The following is a 21,176-nucleotide window of genomic DNA, read 5'->3' on the forward strand; positions in this document are numbered from 1 at the left end:
AAGGCATAGTTCTGTTGGAAAACCACTACACGGTCAGCCGTTTTGGTGTAGAATGATGCGCCAATAACATATTACACAGCATGTACTGTCATAAATAGATGAAACACGATATTTCAAACACTTGCGCTTTGGCAATTGGAACGCTTGATAAAGCATAGATGCTTTGGTAGACAGTCAAAAGTATCAATTCTGAGCACTCAACAAGTGTCACACAGCGCCAAAAGCAACTGTCGTGCACTTGGAGCACCATGTTTTATTTGTTGACCCCTGAACCCTACAGTACACCCATCCGTCGTACCTTCACGTTGAATTAAAGACCAATAAAAAGGACCTTAAGTGCCACAAAAATATGCAGCATTGTTCTACACAAACAGTCTTAACAGTGATATGCAGTAATATACGCATTTCCTTACTGATCTAAACGCGAATTGCTGCGAGTGTCCTGTAATTCTTAGGGATTCGATGATTATTTAATACTTTTTGATGTAATAAAAATAAAAGATAGTAACTGAAAACGACGGATTAAAGTAAACTGATCAAACTGTGCATTTGTAGATGTTGCATATATCATGACACAAATGCTGAGGAAATGGATCTGACCACACCAGCTGTCGCATCTGACGCATGCCATCTACAGAGAAAAAGCCTTTGACATTAGAAAAACACATAAATAAGAAATTTGGTTGTCAAACTGTCTGTTTAATATTCTTAGCATATAACTGTTATCTGCTGGTTTGGCAGAGAAGCAGCCATGACATCGTATAAAAGGGTTGTGTTTGGCAGTTCCTTTTTTTTTTTTTTTTTGGAGAAAGGAAATATGCCTTAAAGGGACACTGAGGAGAAATTGAAGTTGGCTTGTATCGACAGAATACCAGCTCCTGATTACAAAAACGCCACTCATGCTGACAACAAAGCTCTTGTAACGTAGAAAAGAGCAAGAACCAAAATACAGGTATCGCTGCCACAGGCCAAACTCGCAAGTACAAGCGTGATGAGATCATAGAACAAAACAGTGTTGCTAGAACGAATGGTTCTAGCAACACCAGGAACCGAGAAACCATGCATCACTGAGGCGCAGCCAATGCATGCGCAAATCTCCTTGACATCGCCAGATGGCGCCACATGCCCGGCTGCTACGCGCGCTCCTGAAGCATCGGGACAAATCAGCGCCTGTTTTCCGGCGGTAGGTGGGCTCCCGGTATTCCGCTAGCGGTAACAAGGTACACGGTCTGCTAAAGGTGTCTATTTGCGAGAACTTCGTTGACGACTTCGAGAACGAGATCCATCGTAACGCTGGCAAAACGCCAGTGCAAACGTAATCGAAGCGACTGTAGCGACGGCCGCAATAGCCGAGAGATGCCTTCAACGTGCGGCCGGCGGTAGCTTTCTTTTCGGCTGCTGCTAGGCCGCACTGCTGGCTGCCGGAAATCACGGAGTCTGCGTTACGTCATGTGCACGTCATGTTTCACGTCTCTTAGTCCTCTGTCGTCATAGACGAATCCCATGTTTGAATCAGAGCGGCGGGAAAAACTTTTTCAACTTTGAATCCAAATTTCTTAGAAATAAATGCATCTTTCGCTGCCGGCCAAGTGGCAACAAAGTCATGACATGCCGAACTATCGGATTTTACTATAAAAAAAAAATTAATAGTGCTCTCCTCAGTGTCCCTTTAAACAAACTTCTAATCATGGGTAATGTGCATAGGAATGAGTTTATTTAGGACGCTATGAAATGATTCCACGGTGAATAGCCCGTTTCATTTCTCTGTTTTGTTGGCTGTAAAGCCTCCCCCTCTGATTGAATTTTTTTCTGTCTGCAACTGGGGCAATGCAGGCGAAGTTCAAGAATGAAACGTACGAAGCTAGTGGAGCCCGCATCACAGATTGCAAGACGACGTTTCAGTCGGACATTGTGCTCAAAGTTCGTCCTCCAATAGAGCTCGACAAGGGTCACTTGCAAAATGGTAGCACACTCATCAGCTTTCTGTATCCTGCTCAAAACAGACAACTTGTGGACGAGCTTGCCAAGAAGCAGATGACTGTCTTTGCAATGGACGCCATTCCTCGCATAAGCAGGGCCCAGGTGTTCGACGCCCTTTCGTCCATGGCCAACATTGCTGGCTACAAGGCAGTGATTGAGGCAGCCAACCACTTTGGCCGTTTCTTCACCGGTTAGTATGTGCTTATGTTTTCACACTGTGGAGCCCTTTTGTATTCAACTGAGCTGTAATTTATTTGCGACATTCCCTCTTTGTTTGAAGCACAGATGCAGAAAACATGCACTTGGAATTCGATTAAACAGTTTGTTTACTACTTTGTTTTTTGATAACTGTTACAAAGGATAGTATCTTCCATTTGCTTGTTTTTAGAAGTGGTCACACATTTAAGCTTGAACTGCAAAAAGGTGATATTGGTGGTCAAGCTTGGTCGCTACAGTGAGTCCAGTGCCAAGATATATTGTTTGAAGTATGAGTCAATTCCTGAGAGTTTTATTTCTTAATTGAAGTCAAATTGTAGGGGATACAAGGCTTCTTCCTTTTTAGCCAGGGAAGTTATAATTGAATGAATGGCTTCATATTTCATGCCAGCGTATTTGAACTTGTGCCATTGAGAATGATGCTGCAAAACCAGTCACGATTGGGTTGTTATCATGGTACATCATATAGGTATGTGTTTAGTAGTATATGTCATTTATGAAGTAGAAATTATATTCTTTTGTATGCAGGCTGCTATGTCGGATATGTAAAGCATATATTGTGTGGCAGTTTAGGTTTTTCATTTTATATTTTGGATTCTGCCAGAAACATGAATTTCTTTGTTTTTCAATTCTTTTCAGCCAACTTTGTGTAAGTATTGATGGTCTTCCTTTGTGGCAGACTATTCTTTTGTCAGCAAGTCCTTTGTGGGTTCAAGTTTTTTAATGTTTTATTTGTTTACCTTTAATATGCATCTTACAGCTGTGTTTATGCATGCATACCTGCACAGATGCATGACTGTATAGTTATTAAACTATTTAGGAAAACTGACTGCCTGCATCCCGATGTATGCTGTGTGCTACGAAGTTTCACTTGTCGTCAGTTCACTAAGTTCTTAACTCCTCACCCCCCAACTCCCCCGGTAATAGCTGATGCTTCTGGAGTAAATCGCATAGAAGCAAGAAAAGTGCTTTCTTTAGACATAACAGAGCTACACATTAGTTTATGAAAAGAAATGAACCATAGTGCTTGTCATATTGACAACTGCAGCTGTTGAGTTGTCTTTTAACATACATCATTGCTATGCATGGTCTGGATAATGGCTTGCTTTGCTGCTTATGCCAGCCATCCGCTGCAATCTGCCATTCATGGCTGAGTGCATCACATAGGTGGCATTGCTGGCAGATTTTTAAACTAAGAACCAATGTAAGTGTAGCGTTAATGTGTAATGCCATCAGAATGAACCATTTGATAGGAAGGTCGCATAAACATGCCTGAATATGTTTGCTAGTACTTTATTGAAGAACATGCTTGATATTGTCCATTTGGAGGTGCGAAGTAGTGTTCTAAATGCAAAAAAAACCTTTGCGTTACAGGACAAATCACCGCAGCGGGTAAAGTGCCTCCTGCCAAAGTTCTTGTTATCGGTGGCGGTGTGGCGGGCCTGGCTGCTGTTGGCTGCTGCAAGAATATGGGGGCCATTGTGAGGGCCTTTGACACCCGTGAAGCTGTCCGGGAGCAAGTGGAGTCCTTTGGTGCCGAGTTCCTCACCATCGATATGAAGGCAAGGCGGAGATAATATGCTGTTTGCCATTCATTAGGACAGATTTGAGTTTTCCCATGAAGTTCTTGCAAGACAGGCATGCTTTTACTGACAATGGTAGGACTGTGCTGGAATCAAGCAGTTAGTGTATCTGAGGTTTTATTTCAGCGATGGTAAGTTCTGTTTGTCAAATGTTATTGTTTTCAGCTCTTCACTATAGCGTCCCTCATAACCTGAGTCACTTTGGAACGTTAAGCCCCAATAAACCAATAAACCAAACCATAAGTGGTTGAGGGTGTAGTCAAATACTTGTCTTCCCTCATTTTTCATGCAGGAGTCTGGTGAAGGTGTTGGAGGCTATGCCAAGGAGATGTCCAAGGAATTCATCGAAGCCGAGATGGCATTGTTTGCGGAGCAGTGTAAAGATGTCGATATCGTAATCACCACAGCACTTATCCCAGGGAAGAAGGCACCCGTGCTCATCACTAAGGTAGGCAAAGGATTTCATCGTTGGGAAAATGTTGCAGGAAGCTGTAGCAAGCATTTTAAACAACTGCCTTGGATTAATGAAGCCCAATTCCATTAACTTATTTTTCATTGATTTTAATGCCCTCAGTGCTGTGTGTCATTACGGTGAGGGAAGGGGGAGGTGTAGGATAATGAAAATACAAGAGATGATAAATGCTGGTAAACCAAAGCAGTTAGGTAACCAGCAAGAATTTCAGCCGTTGTGCAAAACAGGGGGGCACAATACAAAAAGTACTCTGCAAAGAAAAGGAAAGTACATCATTGAAATAAATCTAGCCCACTTATAACGACACCAGTTATAGCAATATATCAAATATAACTATGAACAGGGTTCGATCCCGGCCGTGGCGGTTAATTTCTTTGGAGGAGAAATTCTAGAGGCTCGTGTACTGTGTGATGTCAGTGCACGTTGAAGAACCCCAGGTGGTGGAAATTTCCGGAGCCCTCCACTACGGCGTGTCTCATAGCCTTAGTTGCTTTGGGATGTTAAACCCCATAAACCAATAAACCAACCATAACTATGAACAGCTGTCACACTCATGTATATTGGCACTTGAATAGGCACATCTAGTTCCATTGAGTTGAGTCTTTCATCCAGTCAAGAAATTTATGGGAGCTTCAAGACCTCTTACAGATCTTGAGGAATTTCTTTTAAAGAACCTCAAGGGCCTGTGGTTGTCATTTGAGAGCTGCTGGCATATGCTGCTGTTGTTCCTGATAACTAAACGTATCCTCTAGGAAATGGTGGAAACAATGAAACCTGGTTCGGTTATTGTGGACTTGGCAGCAGAGAGCGGCGGCAATGTTGAAACCACGAGGCCTGGAGAGCTACACGTGCACAAAGGCGTCATCCACATTGGATACACGGACCTTCCAAGCCGTATGCCTACACAATCCTCAACTTTATATGCCAACAACATCTCCAAGTTTCTTCTGTCCATCGGTGGGTTCTCTTTCCCAGTTTTGCTTTGCAAGCATACATAGTCCTGAGCACGTGTTGGTTGTCAAATCAGTCCATGCTGTAAAACGTCTGACCCTGCAGAAGAAAGGCAATGCTGACACCTGAAGATAAAGCAAATGGCAGTTTACTGTATGTCTCTGTCTGATTCTGACATGGTCCCGATCCTTTTGTATACCCCAGAAAGAAAAGAAATGGGTGTTCTTAAGGTTTCACTTTTGCATTTAAACGAGTATAGACACCTAACTTTGGTAGCATGTTTTCTCCTTTACAGTGATGCGCAAGACATCACTATACATGGGTCACCACGTGGTATTCACCTGCGACCCCTTAATAATGCACAGTCGAATTTTTCACTCATGCTGTTCCAGTTTCAACAACTGCGTGACATCAAAGTTGTGTATAGGTCACACGAGACATGAAAAAACTGCAATATAATCACTTCTTCTTCATTCATTCCAATTACAGCTATTAAGGCAGGCTGGCTTTAGCATTGTAGTAAATTTAAACGATGAAGCAGCGATTATATTGCAGTTTTTTCATGCCTCGCGTGACCTGTATGCAATATTGACATGACAGCCACTGTTCTGCTGTTGAAACCGAAACCAAACAGCATGAGAGAGAAGTTCGATTGTATATTATTTAGCGGTCGTAGCTGAATACCACATGGTAATCCATGCACACTAATGCCTTATGCATCATAACAAAGAAGAAAACACACACCCAAAAATAAGATGTCTATACTTAACCCTTCTAAAAAAAACATGCATAATGACATTGAATGTGAGCAAACAGGACGCCTGAAAGTCTGATTGGTCAGTTCACTAGTGGAAAGACATCCTATTACCTTCACTTGGACAGGCATCTTGCTTTTAATGCGATGTGTGCTCGTACTCAAATGGAAGGTGTGACAGTTTTATCTTGCCAGTGTTCACCTACGTTGCAGGAACTTGAAGGCCGACGAAAAGGCTTGAGATTAAATTGAGAACAGTGCAATGAGCTGTGGAAAGGAAAGTGATTGGGGTACTGTTAAGAAAAAGGCAGAGAGCAGAGTTGATCAGGAAACAAATGTGACTAAATGATATCCTAGTGGAAATCAAGGAAAAGAGATGGTCATGGGCAGGGCATGTAATATAAACGGAGGGAAGGTAGGTGGTCACTTAGGGCAATGGAATGGATTCCAAGGGAAGGCACAAGTAACATGTGGCAGCAGATAGTCACATGGGCGGATCCAATTTGGAAGAAAGCGAGTGTAAGGTGACCACAGCTGGCACAGGACAGAGTTAATTGAAGATCGGTATGAATGGCCTTTGCCCTGCTTTGGATGCAGTCATGATGATGATAATGATAGTGCCAGTGGCGGCATTATACCTGCGCCATCAGTCTATACTCACTTCTGCGCTTCTTTGTTGTTACAACATGCAGGCTCAAAAGACCACTTCTATATCGACCTCAATGATGAAGTGGTCCGGGGTTCCATAGTGCTTCATGAGGGGAAACTTCTATGGCCCCCGCCTCCACCCAAGGTATCAGCCGCACCTCCACCTCCTCCCAAGCCAGTCGTGACCGAAGCCAAAGCGTCTGTTGCCGCAAAACAAGAAGCCCAGGTCCCCGACTATTTCAAGGAGACACTCAAGAAGTCGCTTGTCTACACTGCAGGTCGGCCTATGTGTATCTCTGTTTCGTTTTTTTACTTTGCATATTTTGTTCCATAGCTCACTAAAAGTAGGTGCAGCCTCTATTAAGGCCCTTTGCTACCCAAACCGGAATAAAGTGCGAGGTGCGTTCTGAAATGGAAGATTTTAAAGAAATCGCAGTATATTCACGCAAATACAGTATTCATCTGAATTTATTGGAAAGCTGTTCTGCTATGTGCTCTAGCAATTGACCCTGTCAACTGCGGCGACTTTGGAGACGTGTCCACACCCTTTCACAGGGAAGAGTCAGGACACTGGCACCTTTCAAAAGCAGTGCAACAAACAAAAAAAATTTGTTTCAAGGAATGCCCTGCATCCACGTATGGGGTTTCCTCTGGTTGTGTTATTGGACCATTCGGGAACGAAAGTTTCTGTGGGGGCATTTGTAGAGTGAAGAGAAGTCCAAGCATTACCTGATACAGATTTCTAACAGTCATTTTTGATTTCGGTCAGGGCATATTTGTAGTATTTGAGGCATGTCCAAGATAAACATATGCACTATTTATCATATTTGTGTTCTGTTTCCAGAGTATTGCAGATTCTCTGTTTTGAATTTACGGAGTTTAAAATTTTTAATCGCAGAAAATTGAAGGCTTTAGGTGTAATTGAACAAAATACCGCATGTTAAGCAGTTTTTCATGAAAAGTCTTGTCTGGCCTAACTTTATGAATTAACTGCCTTTTGCTCAAAGTCCCTTAGACTTGACCATTAATTGTAGGCTGCTTAGCTCTGATTTTACTTCTACAAAATTTCGTGGTGTTCTGTTTTTATTTATTTTTGTGTGGCTGTTCTGGTTTAAACAGACACGTGTATTTTCTTGTACAGAGTTGAACATTAGTGAGCACTTCACTTTGACTTGGTTTTCTGCAGCCACGGTAGCAACCTTTAGGATAGGCCCGACTCGCTTTTTTAAAACGATGTGTATGGGAGCAATGTTAATGAACCAGGTTTTCTAACTGTGTGGTTTCTCTGCTGTCGACAGGCCTTGGCACCATTGTCGGCCTTGGGGTTGTCTCGCCAAACCCTGCCTTCACTACTATGACCACCATATTTGGCTTGTCAGGGATCGTTGGTAAGTCACCCGCCAATATTTTCTTTCACTAGCTGTGCAGGAGTGCCTTAAGAGGTTAAGCTAAAGCAGCAAAGCAAAACATGAGCCAGTCAGGCTAAACGCATGCTTTCATACATCTTTTTGGTTTAACTACATTAGAACTCTACGATATTTTGAATTTCGGATACTAGTACAGCCTTTGAATGCCGAGCTCATGAAAGTGGTCGCCGCCCGTTGTTTGTGTGCGTGACGGGCGGAAAGATAGAGAGTTGTGAAATTTCAAAATGTGCATAAATTTACTGAACCCTTCCTCCACCTTAGTGGCAATTAGAAGTTGAAGTATAGCAGTTTTTTTTCAGAGAAATTTTATTTTCTAGATGTTTTTGTTGTCCCTAGCTTTGTTGTCACCTGCACTTATGGTGAATTAGAGGAACATTCTGACGGTGGGAGTTGAATGATAATCAATGTGCCCCTGCCGTGGTGGCTCAGTGGTTACGGCGCTCGGCTGCTGGCCCAAAAGATGCGGGTTCGATCCCGGCCGTGGCGTCTGAATTTCGATGAAGGCAAAATTCTAGAGGCCCGTGTACTGTGCGATGTCAGTGCACGTTGAAGACGGAGCCCTTCACTACGGCGTCCCTGGTAGCCTGAGTCGCTTTGGGACGTTAAACTCCAATAAACCTAAACCATAATCAATGTGCATGCAAAGCTTCCATTCCAGCGACATAATAGCGAGACTTATTGGATAATGAGACTGCTTGGTATGTTTTGGGCATATTTGGCTCTGCCTCTTACCACACTCTTGTTTTTATTTTGTTTAATAACCTTTCCTTTATATACCGAATATGTATTGAGCACTTTATCCTCATGCCATCTGTCGATCTACCCTGATCTTGATAATCGAGGGTGGATCTATGGGTCACTCTTGAGAGGGGTGGTTGAGGTGAGGCAGTCCAATGTGAACCATGTATTGGTTTTGTTTATAAAAAAAAATGTTGGGTTCAGCATAGTTTTCCTAAGTAAAATTTCTCACCTGGGGGTTGCCACCACTCCTCCCCACACACTTCCAATAAATCCGCCCCTGGGGACAATTTGTTCTTCATTCTATTAATGGACCTAACATAGTTTTTGTCTACCATCCCTGCCTTCACTGAATTGGGTGAACCAGAAAATGATGAAGAAGGTGGGACTTAGCCACTTCTTTCACTCCGTGCAGGTTACCACACTGTGTGGGGTGTGACCCCTGCTCTCCACTCGCCGCTGATGTCGGTAACGAACGCCGTCTCCGGAATCACGGCAGTGGGCGGTCTGCTGCTCATGGGTGGCGGTGTCATGCCGGGCACAGTGCCACAGTCATTGGCTGCTGGTGCCGCCTTCATCTCAACCATCAACATCTTTGGCGGTTTCCTTGTCACGCAGCGCATGCTGGACATGTTCCGTCGGCCCACTGACCCCAAGGAACACAACTATTTGTATGCCATACCTGGTAAGCATCTGCTTTGCTCAAATGGCTCTGGTGTGGTTTTTACCCTGCTCATAGAAAATGCCGGTTGGTGTTGCTGTTATGCACCAACGCCTCTTCTGGTTCAATGCCAGTCACATTGGACCTTTCGCAGGATCCCCTTTGGATGCCTTTGTTTGTTTACTTGCTGCATCGTAACACCACCTATCAGGAACCAGTGGCTTACATCACAGCACAAGCTGATGAAATGCACCTCTGAAAAGTTTCATATCACGTAGAAAAAGAAAGCAAGAACTTTTAGCGAATTTCATGCGGAGAAGAGCGGCAGCGGTACTGCAATCAGCTCAGAATTGTCCGGTGGCTATCAAGGGAGCCGTGCATGGCATACACCATGGTGCCGGTCCCGGCACGTGTGACGACACCTGGCAGGTACTGATCTGGGCACCCCGCTCGTGCCTGCTCGTGTGTGCTGCTGTGTACGTGTGCAGAGCAGTTCCGGCATACACTTACTTGGGCATGTGGTGCATACACTTAGGAATGGTCTGTGGAGTTGGGGCTTTAGCCGAACCTGCGCTGCGATGCCATCCTGAAGGAGATATGTTGAATCAAAAGTACACGAAGGACATGTTCTGGGAATGCTAATCACCCAATGTTTGGATTGAATCGAATATCGAATACTTTACTATTTGACACGATATTCTTAACTATGGGATATTCGCACAAGCCTAGTTATTAACTAAAAGGTTGCTAATTGACTGCGTTGCACATCATTTCGCTCTGCCTCTTTCCAGCGCTGGCATTCTTGGGTGCGTACGGTACGGCCCTCTCCCAGGGCTGCTCCGACCTGGAGCAGATGATGTACCTGGGCTCATCGCTGTGCTGTGTGGGTGCCCTGGCCGGCCTTTCCTCGCAGAAGACCAGCCGGCTGGGCAACGCTCTTGGCATGGTGGGGGTGTCGGGAGGAATTGCAGCAACCCTGGGTGCCATGGACCTCACGCCTGAACTGGCCACCCAGGTGGCCGCATGCATGGGGGCAGGTGTGTATCCTAATGCCACAACACCCTTGATTTCAGCACTGTGCACCACAGTAGTTGAACGGCCATGACTGGGGTCCTCAGACTGACCTCCACAGAACCCCTGGACTCCCTGGAGTTCTGTTCTTGGCAGACGTCACCCACTGCCCTAGGCTGCTGAACCCAAGGCTGCGGGATCGAATCCCAGCTGCAGCTGTTGTATTTCAATGGAGGGGAAATGTGAAAATGTCCTTGTGCTGTGCCACGTCAGTGCGAATTGAAAAACTGCACGTGGAAATTACCGTATAAACCGGAATATAAGTCGAGATTTTTTCTTAAAAATAGCAAGCTAAAGTCACCCCTCGTCTTATATAGCGGCCTTTAGCTGAACGTGAGTCGCAGTCTGGCAACATGCGGCGTAGCTGCTCGCGAACGGATAGCCGAAGCCGTATCGACATCCAAACGTCTTTGCCTGCATTTCTTTTCTCCTTCGCTGCCCGTTATTTTTCGCGTGCGGTGTTTTGTTCGCCCTCGTGTGAAATTCCGTTTCAACAATGAATAGCGGCACGCAGAGGCAGTATACGGCGGCATTCAAGAAAAAAGTCATCGAGTTCACTGAAGCAAACGGCAACATGGCCGCTCAGCGCCTGTTCGGCGTCTCGGAAAAGAGCGTGCGCTATTGGCGAAAGGCTAAGTTGCTCGCGTGCAACCCCAGCAAAATGTCCTTTCGTGGGCATTGTGCAGTGCACCCACAACTGGAGGACACACTTGCGGACTTTGTGCGGCATCATCGTGCGCGTTCGCTACCCGTGACGGTGCATCTGATTCAGTGCAAAGCCCTGGAGCTTGCGCGTGAAGCCGGACTATGCAGAGAAGAATTCAGCGCTCCGAAGGCATGGGTGCGCTGTTTCATGAAGTGCAAGGGATTTTTCCTCCGTCAGTGCACATCGATCTGCCAAAAGCTGCCGGAGGAGTGCGCTGATAAGCTCATCAGTTTCCAGCAGTTCGTGATTCGCCTTCGAGAGGAGCATAACTACATGTTGGGGCAGATTGGAAACGCTGACGAGATCCCTGTGTGGTTTGACATGCCTTCGTCTACCACCGTCAGCAAACGCGGCGCCAAAGGGGTGAAGCTCCTGTCGACAGGCAGTGAGCACTTGCGCTTCACTGTCATGCTCGCATGTACAGCTGATGGCAGAAAGCTGCCACCTTTTGTAATTTTTAAAAGAAACACGATGCCGAAGGAAGCCTTCCCTTGAGGTGTCGTCGTGAGAGTAAAGGAGAAGGGATACATGGACAAGGCTATGATGATCGAGTGTATCCGCGTGGTATGGAATCGCCGGCCCAGTGCACTGCTGTGCCCTCAGAACATGCTGGTGTTGGACGCGTTTCGTGGCCACCTTACGGAAGCGTGCCCTAAGCGAGGCTAGGACGGACCTCGTCGTTATTCCTGGTGGAATGACGTCCACCCTTCAGCCACTCTCCCCGCAGGGAGGCGTCTGCAGCATGCAGACATTGGTGAGTGGCGACACCACGGGGTTAACCCGAGCATCCGCAGGGACATCCCCTCAGGGGGATGATGGTGAACAATGCGTCACCACGGACCCGAGCATCCGCGCTTAGCCGTGCGTGGCATCGCCGTGTCCGGGGAAAAGGGGATCCTGGTGGTTGAGCCGATGCCGAGCGTTTGGACCCTTAAGGCCCCTCGGCGGAGGCAACACACCACTTTGGCCCCAGCTTCCTGTAGACGGCACCTCCGGCCTGACCCGACCGGGGGAAATCGGCAGTCGCCTTTTCCTGTCCTCCCCTCTACCTTTCACTTCCCTATTTCCTTTCTTACAACTTTCCTGTATCCTCCTCTCTTCTTTGTTTTTTCCTTTTTTCCTGGCGGCGAGGGTTAACCGTGTGTGACCAACTACCCTGAGTTGAGTCATATTAGGTTATAGTTAAGGTGTACAGCTGGCGTGGGCAGGACTTCCTTTCAAGTACCTGTCGCGTCCCCTTGTTGGACTCCATGGTGGGTGGCTGGCACCATGACCGAAAAACTACATTTTTTTATGGCTCCCCCCCTTTCAAAACTTGATCGCTCTCTCAAGAGAGGGCGGACCGAAGCAGATGACTTTTTCCAGAAAAGAAAAGTATCCTTTCCAAAATTTCATGTCATTCACAGTAAAGCAGAAGAAACACAAGCAAGGATAATATCCCCATTCCAAGTCTCAAAACGCTTGATAGATGCCTTAGGCCTTGGCTACAAGGTGTCAAAAATGGCCAGTGGCGACTTACTTCTTGAACTGCGCGACAGCATACAACACTAAAAAGTTGCAACAATTGTATCAATTGGGGACATCCCTGTCTCTGTGACCCCACATCGGTCTCTGAATACTGTACGAGGCGTCATCTGTGAAATAGATTTTGTCCACCTTTCTGAAAAGGAAATGCTCGAAGGACTTACTGACCAAGAAGTTATAGATGTCCACCGGATCAAGATCCGGAAGGATGGCAAAGAAGTGGACACCAAACACCTGATCTTGACATTCAACATGAGCACATTACCCGAATCCATTGAAGTAGGCTACCTGAAAATAAATGTAAGACCGTATATTCCCAACCCACGCAGATGTTTCAACTGCCAGAGATTTGGCCACGGCTCCCAGAGTTGTCGCGGCCGCAAAACTTGCGCAAAATGCTCTTCGAAGGACCACCAATCCGAAGAATGTGTTGCTAACCTACGGTGTGCAAACTGTGATGGCGACCATGCTGCCTACTCCAGGGCTTGTCCGTCCTGGAAAAAAGAGAAAGAAATCATTACTCTCAAGACTACGCAAAACATTTCTTTCAAAGAAGCAAGAAGGCAATACTCTCAAACAAACAAATTCACCTTCACTGCAAAAACAAACTTCGCCGATGTGGTGCGTGGGCGCGGCGCACCACACCAGGCTTCGGCACCTGTCCAGGCCACACGTAGTGAGCCTGGGGCGGGGCCATCCGCGCCGTCTGGTGGAGTAGCTCACGCTACTCCGCCTACCCCAAAGGAGGGGACGCAGACCCCCGGGTCGGCGGGCCCAAAGACCTCTTCCCACAGGTCGAGGTCAAATTCGAAAATCAATGTGCCTCCTGCACGGTCGTCCAGTGCCTGCGCAGAGGCGATGGACACGACCCCGGGCAGCCCCTCGCCGTCCACGTCGGATGGTCGGCGGAGCTCCCTGGATCGGTCAAAAAGAGACAGGCCCCGAGTCACGGGGCCATAAACAACTTGATCTAGTTTTTTCAATCAGTACAAACACAAAACTAAGATGGCTTTCATAATACAATGGAACTGTAGAGGAATGTTGAGGAACTACAGTGATATAACTCATATTCTAGGGTCAGTGATGCCTCTAGCCCTATGTCTCCAGGAGACCAATCTTGGTCCACAACATTCAAATATCTTAAAACATTATACAACTTTTAGGCGTGATCGCGAACATGCAAATAGACTCTCGGGAGGCGTCGCAATCATCATCCAAAGCGGCGTCCCGGCTCAAGAAATCAAACTGAAAACAAAACTTGAGGCGGTTGCGGTTAGCGTCATCAGCTACAAAACCATTACAATATGTTCTGTATATCTTCCCCCACACATCACATTAACATGCCAAGATCTAGAAAGCCTGATCGATGAACTGCCGGAGCCATTTCTGGTAGTTGGCGATTTTAACGCTCATTCTCCGTTTTGGGGAAGCGAACGCTGTGACTCTAGAGGCCAAACGATCGAAGATTTTATACTTTCGAATAATGTCTGTCTTTTAAATACGGGAAAAGCCACATATTGCTGTCCAAGCACAGCAAAAATGAGCTCTCTCGATTTAGCTTTCGCATCACCATTACTTTTTAACGATTTTAAATGGGATGTTTTAAATGACCCCATGGGCAGCGATCACTTACCTACCGTCATCAGGCTCTCATCGTCTACTCCAATCATCCCCACAAGGCCACGGCGCTGGAAAATTCAGCTCGCCGACTGGTCACTTTTTACAAAAAGTGCCACTCTGGAAAAGGAATTTTGTGACGACCTTAGCACAGATGAAATTAATGAGAAGTTTACTGAATGCATAATATCGGCTGCAACACTCGCTATACCACAAACAACAGGACTTGCACAAAAGAAACATAAAGCGTGGTGGACAAAAGAATGCACATTAGCAAAAAAACAACAAAACAAAGCCTGGAGCGCTCTGCGTCGATATCCCACTGCAGAGAACTTACTTACCTTTAAGAAGGCAAAAGCCAGAGCGCGGTATGTGCGAAGAAGTGCAGAGAAAACCTCTTGGCAGAAATATGTCTCCTCAATAAATAGTTCAATAACATCAAAGAAAATGTGGGAAAAAGTTCGTAAATTTACTGGTGACCATACCCCTTTCACACTTCCTCTCTTGACAGCACCCGGGACACAAACATCTTTAGAAGAACAGGCCAACATACTGGGCGAGCATTTTGCTGAGATCTCAAGCTCATCCAACTACACAAACACATTTCAGAAACACAAATCAATAGCTGAAAAACTAAAATTTCCATCTGGAGCAGGTGTACATGAGGATTATAACCAGCCTCTCACACTACAAGAATTAAATAAAGTATTATCTTCTGGAAAAAAGACAGCACCAGGACCAGACAACGTGCATTACGCTATGCTTGCACATCTCTCCGAGGCTGCTGTAGAGGCACTGTTAAAATTCTTTAATAAAATCTGGATAACTGGAAATATACCTGACGAGTGGAAAAAAGCAGTCATAATACCTTTTCTCAAACCCGGAAAACCACCAACAAGTCCTAGCAGTTACAGACCAATAGCCCTCACCAGCTGCATTGCTAAATCTTTCGAAAGTGTAATAAACATTAGACTAACCTTCGTACTTGAATCTCGGCAACTACTAGATAAACACCAATGTGGGTTTAAGAAAACATGCTCCACCACAGATCATCTTGTCCGCCTAGAAAACACCATCCGGGAGGCGTTCATCCACAAGCAGCACTGTATTGGGGTCTTCTTCGACTTGGAGAAGGCCTACGATACTACGTGGAAGTTCGGCATCCTCCGTGACCTAGCAGAGCTAGGTATCCGCGGCAGGATGTTGAACTGCTTGAACGACTTCCTGGCTAACCGCACATTCCGAGTCTGCCTAGGAGCAACTCTCTCCATGACTTTCACCCAAGAGAACGGCGTACCCCAGGGGTGCATTCTAAGCACGACACTCTTCATAGTAAAAATGAATTCCTTAGCTAAAGTAATACCCAAGTCCATAATGTATTCAGTTTATGTAGACGACCTACAAATAGCATGCACGTCCTCTAGCATATCAACCTGTGAGAGACAAATACAAATCACACTAAATAAACTAGGTGCTTGGGCAGACAGAAATGGGTTTAAATTTTCTCCTCAAAAAACAGTAGCTGTTCTTTTTTCACTGCGACGAGGCCTACAGGTCGATCCTAATCTATACCTGAATCACACTGTGCTACCAATTAAACAAGAACACAAATTTTTAGGCCTAACTTTCGACAAGAAACTCACATTTCTACCACACATTAACAACCTTAAAAAGAAAGCTTGTCAAGCCCTCAATATCTTAAAAGTTCTCTCACGGAAGCGGTGGGGGTCCGATAGAGCAAGCCTTTTACAAATATATCGCTCTCTGGTTCGCTCCAAGCTGGACTACGGGTGCATAGTATATGGTTCAGCAAGAGCATCCTACTTAAAAAGATTAGGCCCCATTCATAACCTTGGTCTGCGCCTATCATCTGGAGCATACAGAAAATCACCAGTAGTTAGCCTTTACGTTGAAACTAATGAAGCCGCTCTTGAGGATCGAAGAATTGCCCTTACATGCTCATATGTCTTAAAAATCCGTTCTCTTCCGAAACATCTCTGCCATCCAATTGTCACCAAGTGCCCATCTAAAAGATTATTCATCAACAAACCACACTCTATCAGACCATTACTACTGCGCTTTGAAGATAAATGCGAAGAGCTAACAGTGCTAGATGCCCTACCAAATATTGCACAAAGGAATGAATGTTTGCCACCATGGTACAGCCTGCCTTCAGTATGTGACTTCACAATGACACATTTAGATAAAAAGCAAACGCCACATGAGTACATATTACAGGAATTCTTTGCACTACAAGAAAAGTATGACACCTACATTGAATTTTATACCGATGGCTCAAAAACAGAAAGTCACGTTGGAAGTGCAGTAATCCAAGGAAAAAACAAACAGATAATGCGACTACCAGAATGCGCATCGGTTTTTACTGCTGAGTGTTATGCCATCTTTGTAGCTGTGGAAAAAATAGTAAGAGAGAATATCAAAAATAGCATCATTTACACCGATTCCCTGAGTATGCTCAAAGCACTGCACTCCAGAAATGCTGCTGAACCCATAATAGGTAACATCATACATAACATTGTTAAAATCACAAAACAAAACCATAACATTAAATTCTGCTGGGTTCCTAGCCATGTTGGAATCGTAGGTAATGAGAAAGCAGATGTATGCGCTGCACAAGCCCGGAATGACCAAATAAAGCAAGTGAACATACCGCACAGGGATTGCTTAAAGTTTATCAACAGTAAACTCAGAAATAAGTGGCAGGCCGCATGGAAAGATCACGTAAACAACAAATTACATTCTGTGAAGCCAATTTTAGGGGAATGGCAATCATGTAGGCATCAAGAACGTTTTACCGAAGTTATTTTATGTCGGCTCCGCATTGGACACACCCACCTCACGCACAACTTTCTGCTAGCCAAACAAAACAAACCTCTCTGTGAAATGTGTGGTGCTGAACTCACAGTGAACCACATTTTAATTTCATGCATAAAACTAGAAGAACTAAGAAAGAAATATTTCACAACATTTTACAGGGAAAGCATCCCATTACACCCTATGCTACTCTTAGGTGATCAAGCACTAGTTGACATTTCATGTATTTTTAGGTTTCTCAAGGAAGCCAACGTTTTAAACAAACTCTAAGTATTTTTAAAAAAGCTTCACCATTAACAAAAACTCTAACCTTGTGTTTGGCGCATCATAGCCTCAGTTGCTTTTGCGCCATAAAAATCAATATAACTAACTAACTAACTAACCTTCAGCCACTCGATGTCGTACTGAACAAGCCCTTTAAGGACAGAGTGCGGCATGAGTACAATGAGTGGATGTCCGGGGACAACCCAAAGACGTCGACGGGCCGCCTGCAAAGGCCTCCGCTTGCGACCGTCTGCAGCTGGGTGTTGTCGGCCTGGCGTTCTTTGCCAGACGCCATGGTCAAGAACGCGTTCAGAAAGTGCTGCATAAGCAACATGCTTGATGGCACTGAGGACGACGCACTTTGGGAGGCGGCGAGCGACAAAGGATCGTCTTCTGACGACGCTGATGACAGCTCAGAGTGAGGTCGCCGCTCCGGTGGTCCACGGACGCAGCCGATGCCGCAAATAAATGCATTTCGGCAATATTTGTTTCTTTTCATTTTTTTTTTTTCAATTATTTTCACTTCAAGGTAAGGGGGTCGACCTATATTCCCACTCGACCTATATGCGGTTTATACGGTACACCGGAGCCTTCCACTACCACATCTCTCTTATAGGTCAGGTGGAACTTCAGGGCGTAAAGTTCAACATATCAATTCATATGTGTGAATAATGAATTTTCAGTTCAAAGTGGATACGAAGTGAATAGTTATCTTGTTCAAATAGCTTTGAAGCGAAGCAATTATTTTCTATTAGAAGCGAATAGTTGATGACTTAGAAGATAGTAGTGAAAAACACGGAAATTCGTTAAAATAGCTGTAGAATATGGCAAAAGACGTCTGCCGAATTCACAACAGCCACTGAATAAATGGTAAAGCAAAATAAAGAAAATGCTTTTAAACTTGCATTAGGCGGAGTTCGAACAGCAGCAAGTCAAAGTGCACTAAGCACCATAGTCTGAAGCCCTTACCATGCAGTTCTTTTCATGCTGCTGATTAAATATGGCCTCCGCGATCAGCTCCTGCTGCGAGCAACAATTTTATTTTATTTTGTTGCAGCAAGCACCTGTGATAGTACAGTACCCTCTTGGAAGGTGCTTAGCAATCATTCGGGCTTCCTAGTGTTTGCTAGCAACATTGTAACAAGAGGTGGAGAGAGTTCCTTGCTTGCTCTCATGTTAAAATGTCCGGGCTGTCTGGAGAACTCTTATCTATCTTCTGGGAATTATATATTGGTTCTGTCAGCTGTTTCTTTTCATTGTTTTCAATAATTTTGGCTGTTTGAACAAATAACTCGTGTTAGCCGGCACTAACCCCACCTTACCCATTTCCTGTCCCTGCTTTCGACAACAGGCGCAGGCATTGGGTTGCTCGTGGCCAAGAAAATTGAGATCACTGACCTCCCACAGCTGGTGGCTGCATTCCACAGCCTGGTTGGGCTGGCTGCCGTGCTGACGTGCTTGGCAACGTACATGGTGGACTACCCCACCTTTGCTACCGACGAGGCGGCAAATGTCATCAAGACTGCTCTCTTTCTCGGCACCTACATTGGTGGTGTCACCTTCAGTGGGTCGCTGGTTGCCTATGGCAAACTCCAGGGTACGTACCAAAATCTTGTAGCTGCTTGTTTGGGGCAAACTGCAGGTTAGCTTGCACAGCTATTATATAGATTGGCTTCTGTGCCGTTAGCCCATAAGAAAAGGAAACTTGGCAAAACTGAGCAGACAGCAGCTGCAGATTCAGAAGGTACCATTCCAGAAGAATGAAACTTGTGCATTTTATGATTTTCTGGGTCCCAAGGCCCATGTCCCTTCTTAATCCATAATTCCCACTGTCAAATATTCTTCCTTGTGATGCAGGGCTCCTGAACTCGGCACCCCTTCTGCTACCCGGTCGTCATGCTCTCAACAGTGCTCTCCTGGCGACCAACATTGGAGCTATGGCCTACTACTTCATGGATGACAGCCTCACTGCCGGCCTGGGCTGCCTCGGAACCACGGCTGCCCTCTCGACACTCATGGGCTTCACGCTCACCTCAGCTATCGGAGGTGCACTTCATCTCAGCAGAACTCGCCATGTGCTCTCAGCACACTCAGCTCGATGCAGCCGCTCCTTAGCGGCGGGCTGCCGATAAATTGTTGCTCAGCTTCTGTGTATCTGTTGGGTGAGCATGGCGGCTGGGAAGTGTAAAGTCGCCAACTGATTTTTCAAACTTGGCAGGACCCTGGAAAACTGTCGAAATAATCGAGCAGTACAAAAAAATCTGTGAACATAAGAACAGAATCACTTTGCCGGGAGAAGTGGTATTAGATTGTAGCTCAGTCAGAGTCGTGCTATGCTACACCGCCATTCAATTAAAAATTGGAGTCACGGAGTCCTTTTCTGTGCAGATGTCACAATTTGCTGTTTCTGCTCCTTTAGCCTGAATACCATGGGCTTAAACCTGTGGTTAAAGTGCATGTATTGGCATGACAGTGCAGTGCTTTTTATGAAGAGGTGTGACAACATTGTGCCATTTGCATGCTGCCTTACAGGTGCGGACATGCCCGTGGTGATCACTGTGTTGAACAGCTACTCTGGCTGGGCACTGTGTGCTGAAGGTTTTATGCTCAACAACAACCTCATGACCATCGTGGGCGCTCTCATTGGCTCGTCTGGTGCTATCCTCTCTTACATCATGTGCAAGGTTTGCCAATTAGTTTGTCACACTCTCCTCTCACTGAAAATTTTTGACAACATATTCTGCTTGCTGCTTGTAGCAACTGCATGGTTCATGTGTCCAGACTTATGCAAGTCCTCTGCTGAGTCGTGTAATTTTTGTGTTGGGTTGTCATCAATACCTGTGTGCTGGAGGGGGGATCATGATATGGCAGTGTATGCATACAGATCTCTTGGGTCATGAATAACAGTTTACCTACCTCTCATCTTCTGCGATGGACACTACTTTATTCACTGTTGTCGTCAGAAGCAAAAATTAATTTTGCAGTGCATAGCACATGACAGTCAGAGTGAGTACAGTCAATATCGGACATATCAAACTTGATTATAGCACCAGACAGCACTTCCTAGGTGCACCGCAGAACTTCATGACGTACATTTTTATTTCTTGTATTCAAAAAGTGGTCCTTTTCTTTCTCTGAGCGCGAAATGGCCCCACCATTCTGTCTAGCTGGGATTTCAAATGTAGCCAGTATCACTGACTGTAAGAACAGCTCTAAGAAGCTTCGAAAAAAAAAAAAACCTTGAGAAGTGCCGCAACAACAGAATACACAGCAAGTGGCTCTTCTCCTAGCACTCATGCGATCAGTTTTCATACATGGAGCTGGTTCGGCTGTGTGGCTAGCGATCCCAGCAAGGCCTTGGACATCCGCTAACAGTACTAATCACATGAAGACCTTGTAAAGCTGCGTCACAAGGGGAGTGACGCAGGGTAGCCTTCAGTCTTGTGCACCCATTTTCCACGTGACACCGCTGTATTGTGAGAAGCTGGTGTACGATGTGCCGCTTGTCATGCATTGACGCCACCTAGCTGACCTAAGGCAAGCGGTGTCTCTTGCTTGGCCTGTTTTACTGGCAAAGGCATTGAGGAAGACAACTGCACATTAATTTTTATGAGAGGTGATTGTGTTTGCTAGTGTACTGGTAACAAGGTTAGACTTCTTACGTTAAGCGCTGGCTAGTTACAAAGCACTGTCTGCTACTGCTTCAACGCAAAGCATGCTAGGCCTAAT

The 21,176-nt window shown here is 45.5% G+C and overlaps 1 protein-coding gene across 2 annotated transcripts in view; it reads left to right on the top strand.

The window, feature by feature from the left end:
• Positions 1–21,176, top strand: part of LOC149359141 (NAD(P) transhydrogenase, mitochondrial-like) — a 31,400-nt gene that overhangs the window by 3,747 nt on the left and 6,477 nt on the right. For both annotated transcript variants that reach the window (XM_089571384.1, XM_089571383.1), the window contains exons 3-13: positions 1,834–2,170; positions 3,571–3,758; positions 4,072–4,227; positions 5,004–5,208; positions 6,649–6,882; positions 7,903–7,992; positions 9,185–9,454; positions 10,222–10,467; positions 18,799–19,044; positions 19,305–19,493; positions 19,980–20,131. In XM_089571384.1, coding sequence (XP_089427510.1) covers positions 1,834–2,170; positions 3,571–3,758; positions 4,072–4,227; positions 5,004–5,208; positions 6,649–6,882; positions 7,903–7,992; positions 9,185–9,454; positions 10,222–10,467; positions 18,799–19,044; positions 19,305–19,493; positions 19,980–20,131 — 2,313 coding nt within the window. The remainder of the gene's footprint in view (positions 1–1,833; positions 2,171–3,570; positions 3,759–4,071; positions 4,228–5,003; positions 5,209–6,648; positions 6,883–7,902; positions 7,993–9,184; positions 9,455–10,221; positions 10,468–18,798; positions 19,045–19,304; positions 19,494–19,979; positions 20,132–21,176) is intronic.

Source organism: Amblyomma mixtum, chromosome 2 (assembly GCF_055824585.1).
Source record: "Amblyomma mixtum isolate Tamu chromosome 2, ASM5582458v1, whole genome shotgun sequence".
Classification (NCBI taxonomy): domain Eukaryota; kingdom Metazoa; phylum Arthropoda; class Arachnida; order Ixodida; family Ixodidae; genus Amblyomma; species Amblyomma mixtum.